The sequence below is a fragment of the Vombatus ursinus genome, unplaced genomic scaffold (genome assembly GCF_900497805.2).
Source record: "Vombatus ursinus unplaced genomic scaffold, bare-nosed wombat genome assembly UNPS02014812.1, whole genome shotgun sequence".
In the NCBI taxonomy this organism is placed as follows: domain Eukaryota; kingdom Metazoa; phylum Chordata; class Mammalia; order Diprotodontia; family Vombatidae; genus Vombatus; species Vombatus ursinus.
In genome coordinates this window covers 74,448,455-74,455,730 of record NW_020954590.1, presented here as the reverse complement: position 1 = coordinate 74,455,730, position 7,276 = coordinate 74,448,455, and the positions used below count along the sequence as shown (strand labels likewise).

General features: G+C 37.8%; 1 protein-coding gene across 2 annotated transcripts in view; it reads left to right on the top strand.

The window, feature by feature from the left end:
- The window catches only part of LOC114054217 (V-type proton ATPase subunit H), a 110,981-nt gene extending 104,042 nt beyond the window's left edge, over positions 1 to 6,939 (top strand). For both annotated transcript variants that reach the window (XM_027877389.1, XM_027877388.1), the window contains one exon: positions 4,782 to 6,939. In XM_027877389.1, coding sequence (XP_027733190.1) covers positions 4,782 to 4,842 — 61 coding nt within the window. In that variant the 3' untranslated portion in view covers positions 4,843 to 6,939. The remainder of the gene's footprint in view (positions 1 to 4,781) is intronic.
- The last annotated feature ends 337 nt before the right edge of the window (positions 6,940 to 7,276 follow it).

The following is a 7,276-nucleotide window of genomic DNA, read 5'->3' as shown; positions in this document are numbered from 1 at the left end:
AAGGGATGGCCCTTAAAAAAAAAAAAATCAAACTGGGAGGGGAAGACCCTCAGGGTTGCTGACCCAAAGAGAAACAAATAACTGTTTACATTCATTCTGAGCAGGAGGGACCAAAATAACCATTAAGTGGTGCTTGGGCAGGGACCTATTGTTGTCCAATCATTGAGAGCCAGAGTGAATTGGGTTTAAGGCAGAGTCTTTAAGAAAGAATTCTAGCCAGTAAACTCCAAGATAACTAGGTAAATTTCAGCCACATATGCCTTCCTTTGGGCAGAACACCCTCAGAGAGCCATAAGGAGTTGTTTGAATCACATAAAGGTTAAGCATAGATGACACCAAGTTGAGAAGAGAGCTCAGAAACACACTGGATGCTAGAGACAGGATTGACAAGATTTTGACAGGTTACAAAATTGATCTGAATCTGATTAGAGAAAATTTAATAGGAATAAATATAAAAGTTTTACACTTATTACAAAAAAACTTACTTCATAAGTCTAAGACTGGGGGAGCAAGGCTAGACAGCAGTTTTGTCTAGAAAAGGTTTGGGGCTTTTAGTAAACTCAGTATGAGTTAGCAGTCTGCTATGGCAGCCAAAAAGACACATGTGATCTTGGGTCTCAAATATTGAGAAGGTGTAGTCGCTTTGTACCTTGCTCTGATCTGCTCTTATCTGGAATATTGTCTTCTGGTCTGTGAAACACATTTTAGGAATGTCATTGATGTTAGCAAAAATGTCCAAAGGAGAGTGACCAGGGATGGTAAAGGGCCTTGAGTCCTTCCCTTGTGAGGGTGTTTAAAGGAAGTAGGCAAGTTTTACTGGAGAAGAGAAGGCTATGATGTATGTGGGAGGTGGAGAAGGAAAGGGGTTGATTGATATCCTTGTTCAAGTATATGAAAGACCATCCTTTAGAAGCAGGATTAGACATATCCTTTAGACTTCAGGGAGCAGAATTAGGAGCAACAGGTAGAAGTTGCAAAGAGAGTAATTTTGGCTTCATAAGAGGAAAATTTCCAAACAGTCAAAAATCTTTGAAAATAGAATGGGCTAAAGGTACGTTCCCCAGCATTGAAAGTCTTCAAGCAGAAACTGGATGAGCATTTGTTAGGAATTGGAGAAATGAGACAGTAGCTTGAGTGATAGGCCTTTGCATCACAGATTCAGAGCAAGATCAAGCCTCAGAAATCATCTAATCCAAGCTTCTCATTTTACAGATGAGGAACTGAGGCTGAGATGTTGATCAAACTGCCTAGGCCTTAGGGTCACCCAGCTAGTAACTGTCTGTGGAAGGATTTGGACCCAGGTTTTCCTGACTCCAAGTCCAACTCTATCCATTACATTATGCTACCATATTGGGATTGCTTCCAAATTCTAAAATTCTGTGCGAAACTGAGTTGATGAAGAATATTTGTTGCCTGGGATTCTATAACTTGACTAGGGTCACACAGCTGGTAAACATTATTCTGGTCACTGTGCTACATTGCTGCTTTGTAAAAAAGTTGTAAGTGACCAAAAGTAAATTTTATTTCACACTGTGGTACATAGTCCTGCCATGTAAAATGTCATAATATTTACATTTTTCTTTAGCATCTCATTATGTCAATATGTTGGCTCTAATAAGGGGACGGCTTCTGATACTTCATTTGTAAGTACTGGTTACAAGTAGCATAGCCTTGCAGAATGTGTTCTGGGTCTGTTCTAGCTTTATAGGTTCTTTCATTTGTTCTCTGATGAAAACTCAATACTTCACTTAAACAATACTTGTATTTTTCCCAAGTTCTTTCTTCCCCAGAGTAATGTATCTTGCCCTTCATTTTGTCTGAGAACATACTTTACTTTTGTTTCCCATCAGTGTCACTTTGAGTGAATCAAGTGCGAAAATATGTATTGTTTTATTGAAGAATGAGTATTTGATCTATTACTCCCTCTCAAGTCACTTCAATAACATTATTCGAAAGATCACACAGAGCTAAAAGGGACCTGTAGTTCAGATTAGAGAAGGGAAGAGGCCATCTAGTACAAACCTCTCATTTTAAAGATGAGGAAACTGAGGCCCAGGGAAGGTTGTAATTTGCCCAAAGTCACATAGATAATAAGAGTTAGAGGCGATTGAACTCAGGCCCTCTGACTCCTGAGCCAGTGACAGATCCTTTTCATTTTCATCATTGATATATTTGTTTCAGGAGATGTAGCAGAATTTTTTGTTTATTTTCAGTAGTATGTAATAAAGGAATCAAATGACTAAGGGCTCTTTGAGTTTGCTTCTTTGTTCCATATGTGAATTTCCTTGAAGTAAATTCTCTTTTCTTGCTTCATTCAGGTGATAGTGTAGGTAGGACATTGAGTTCTAACATTTGGAAATATAGTACTAGTCTTGACAAGCACTTTTAATAGTAAGTATTTAGGTAGATTTTTGAAATTTTTAGATTTCAAAAAGTATTTGATTCTTTACTGCCTTTGAATAACCTTTCCTACTTTACTTAAAAAAATGTGAGCACCTTCTACTGTTGCCTTATCTGCTTTAAAATCTCTCCATATTTTCATCTCATATAATCATGTCTCTAGGGAAGAAGTCTTACCTCCTTGTCCCTGTCATGTCTTTAATCTTAACAATGTTTCTTTCCTAAGATCTTGTTCCATTATTCTTACCCTTTTATGCATCTTTAATCTCTTTCTCCACTAGTGTCTTCCCACTGCATATAAACATGCTTATATTTCTTCTGTCCTAAAAAATACTTTCCTAAGCTTAAAAATGACTAACTCTAAAGTAAAAAAAGACTGGGTTCAAATCCTGCTCCTCATGCTTGTTGTCATTTCCTCTCACTGGGGCTCAGTTTCTTCATCTCTAAAATGTGAGGGTTGAACCTGAGGACTTTTCCAACTTAGAAACTTATTCTGTGGCCTCCTTGAGCTACTGTCTCATTTATCATCTTTTCACTGCGAAAATTCTTTAAAGAGTAACCTTGAACTTACCACCACTTCTAGGCAACTTATTTATTCCTCAGTCTCTTTCAGTCTGTCTTTGCTCTTCCCTATTGAACTATCTCATCTCAAAAACCAGCTTCCCAATGGCTAAATCAAAATGCCTTGTCTTAGTCCTCATCCATTTCTTTGATAGCTCTCTTACATTCTCTGACCTTGTACTGTTCTACTTCTCTTCCCTTTCTGACCACTCATTTTTAAGTTCTCTTCCTTCTAAATCAGGGGTTCTTAACCTTTTTTGTGTCATAGACTGCTTTGGCAGTTTGTTAAAGCTTCTCGACCCCTTCTCACAATAATATTTGTTGCCTATATTCATGATTTAAGGAAATAATCAATTTTGGTTAGAGGCAGTGCAAATAAAAATGTAATTTTTCCCCCAAATAAAGTTCATAGACAACCTTGTAATCCATCCACAGACCCAACTCTTGGTTAAGAACTCCTGTTCTAAATGTAGACAATCCCCAGGATTCTTTTCTTGGTCTCCTCTTCCCCCTTCATTCTCTCTTCCCTTCTCTGTGCATACGCAGACATACACATATTATTCACATGCACTGTCAGTTAAATGCTTGACAAGCATTTATTAAGCTCTTACTATTGTTTTAATTTCTGGGAATACAAAGGAAAGCAAAAACAGCCTGTGTCCTCAAGGAATTCATATTCTAGTGAGGAAGATATTATTATATTATAAATAGCATTGTAAATATTGTAAATAACTAGGAACCTACAATATATACATGCACACACAGAGTAAATGGTATGTAATCTGTGGAGTGAAAGGCACTAGTGTCTAGGAGGCTGGAGGTTGGGGCTAAGGAAGTAGGAGGAAGACCTGTAGAAGGTAGAATTTGAACTGTCTCAGAGGAAGCCAGGGAAGCTAGTAAGTGGAGATGAGGAGAGTATTGCAAACATAGTAACAGCCAGTGGAAAGGCAGGAAGTTGGAAGATGGAGGTGTGGAGTACCCTAGGGGAGGAACAGCAAGTAGCTCCATTTGGCTGGATCATCAGAGAGTGTGGAAGGAAGTCAAATGTAGGAATACAGGAAACATAGGAAGGGCCAGGTTATGAGAGCTTTAAATGCCAAAGGATTTTGTATTTAATTCTATAAGCGAATGGTGTCACACTCAAGTAGAAATGAGAGCCACTAAACCATACATAAGAATACCTGTGGACCATGTATTGACTTTGAAAACTGCATGTTAACATTCTGTGTGTTCTGTTGTATTTTTATTTATTTTGTCAACTTTCCCAATTACATGTCGGTCTGGTTTAGGGCCACATTTAGTGTTGCTGGCCGGTGTTTGACACCTCTTCTATAGGAACAAGGAGCCACTGGAGTGTCTATCGCTCTGTCCTTGTCCCTCTCCTCCTACTGTCCCCCCTCCCCCATCACAACTTTGATTATTGCCTCAGTGCAGATAACTCTCAACAAAGGAGCATTCTAGAAATCAGAGTGAGGAGCAAGAAATTCACTTCCCTCCTGGCCCAGTGATTCAGGAAGTGCATAGGGGCATGGCTAGGGCTGGGGTATGTTTTCTGGGGAGAGCCAGAATTAATATTGTTAGTGTCCAAGTCTGAGATTTAGGAATTCTTAGTTTTCCAGAAGTTGCTGACTATCAACATTTACAAATCTTTTGTGGTAAGCAAAAGTTATGGTCACACAACGTTTTGGCATGAAAGAGAAGTATCTATAGCAGCATGGTTTGTGCCTTTATTTGCTAGAAGTTGGGGATTGGAGTTGAAGATGGAGTGGCATCTTTATTGTATTTGTAAATGCTAATTTTATTTATTTATTTATTTTCAGGGAATATCTTGGTAAACAACTACAGTCGGAACAACCTCAAACAGCTACTGCAAGAAGTTGAATAGAGATGTCCATTTTCAAAATTTCCACCTCTCCATACAGTGGCATAACTGGAGTATGAATCTTAATATTTAGATTCAAGAGTACATGATTTTATTTGTAGTGTTCATCTCCTGCTATGCAGATATTTCTTCTCCTCAGTTTCTTTTTTTTCTTATGCTGTCTCCTAGTCAAAGTGATTGTTAAGTTGTATCATTTGAATAATTTTAACAATTGCTGTTTAAAAAGCTAGTCTCCTTTCCCATATCTGCAAAAATATAGCTATTCCATGTATTGCCTTTGTTTTCTATATTTATTGTTGTCTTGAAATGAATATAGATATTAAAAGATAAACATTCCAGAATGTTCTTGTCAAAACATCTTCTCCAAATATTTTTCTTTCCTGCCTTTTCAGAGATTGAATGTTTCAAACATTCTCCTTGTGCTTTAGAATCATTATTATCCTAAAGTGAATCCTTAAAAAGTTATTGTAAAATAGTGCAAAGAAAAAATTTACCTCTTTTAGATGTTTATAAAGAATGGTCAGTTTTAAAAGTTGGGCTTCAAAAACGGGTGTTGGGGTTCAAAAAAAGGAAGAGGACGTTCCAGGAATAGTGAATCAATGGTACAAGCATGCTCTGTGGAGTAAAGAAGGGACAGAGAATAGTCCAATTTGGGTGGAGCATAAACTCTATAAATGAGAATAATATGAGAAGGCTAAAAAAGCCTTGCAGGAGGTAATAGAGTGATTTTGGGAGGTAGAAAAATAGCCCTATTAAAGTAGTATTTTAGAAAAAATTCACTTGATAACCTTAGAGAATCTGGAGGCAGGGAGACATTAGAAGGTTATTGTCTGAACCAAAAAAGACCACAAATTGCATCTTGATGGTGGGACCTGAAAGGATGAAAATGAGTATGATTGCTAATAGAAAAATAATTCTCATTTGAGCTGCACAATAGCCCAATGAAGTAAATTCTACAGATTTTATCATCTTCATTTTACAGATGAAGGAACTTGAGCTTAGAGAATTTAAGTCACTTGGCCATGGACATACAGCCAGTGAGTATGAGATCCTCTCCTTAAGTCCAGCAGTCTTTATATACCACACTGCCTCTCAATGAACAAATGTTGTCCAAAGTCTAGAAAAATATTTTTTCCATAGAGGTAGGGGAGAGGCCCTGGACTTGTGATTTTAGTGGCACAGGGAACTCCTAGGTGAGCAAAGACTTTCTACCAGTGCAGGTTGACACCTCTAGAGAGCCCTGAGAGATTAAATGGTTTGCCCAGGGTCACACAGTCAGTGTGAGAGAAGCAGCAGGACTTGACCCAAAATCTTCCTGGCTTTAAGACTGGTTCTTTGTACATCACACCAAATGTTATTTCTCTAGCTGTAAGCAAACATTTATAATTTTACTTTTTAGTTCTGAATTTAATGAACAACCCCGCCCCCCAAAAGAAAGACACTTCTATATACAAAATAGAACAGAAAAAGGATTGTTAGAAAAATCTAAAACAAAAATCTACTACAAGAGTAAATGAAGGAAAGCCTTTATTATGCTTCTCATGAGAAGCGGGCACACCATACTCTAGTAGCATGTGCACACTGGTATAGTGGTAGAATCAACTTTTAAATGGTTAGTAAGATCCATACTTCAACCACGTGAGCCTAAGATTGACTAGCTCATCTGAGTTACACTCTTCCTGAATAGCCCATCCCATGTTCCTCCATGTCATGTTAGTTCGTGCATCCTATATATCCCATGTTCAAAAATGGCGGCTAGCTCTGCCCTCGGGGTGTGTCAGTTAATATTTAATTAACTTATTAAGTAAGCAGCAATGGAGAAAAGTTCCTTGACCCCACAGGTTGCAACCAGTTTAGCCTCCAGGGCTCTGTCTTAAGGAACTAGTTGTTTGCAGAATGTTTGGGGCATTTCTGATTGGTTGAAGGACTATCCACAAGATCTTGGAAGTCCTTCTCAGAATCCCCTTGTTCTGTGTGGGGAAGCCTAACTCCTAATCCTTTCTCACAGGATGATATATGAAACTGTGGGTCTTTAGTCATACTGCTTGCTTGTAAAAAAGTATATAATAAATTCAACATGTTACTTTCAAAGCTGACCTGTTTGTCTATTTTACTTCTGTGCTTTTTCAAAAATACTTTAGTAACCTACTTTTCTTTCTTTTCTTTCTTTTTTTTGGCAGCACTGTCGTTAGTTTTCTTCTCCTTTCTGTATATCCCCCACCCTCACTCCCCTGCCAAAGGCAAAAAAAAGAAAGAAAAACACAGTGCTTATAACATATGTAATTTAAAAACCAAATTCACACATTTTCCATGTCCAAAAATACATATGATATTCTGCACCTTGGGCCTATCAGTCCTCTGCAATATGTCATCTCATTGATTAGAGTGCTTTAAAGTCTTTTCTAGTTGTTTTTCTTTACAGAGTTGTTACTT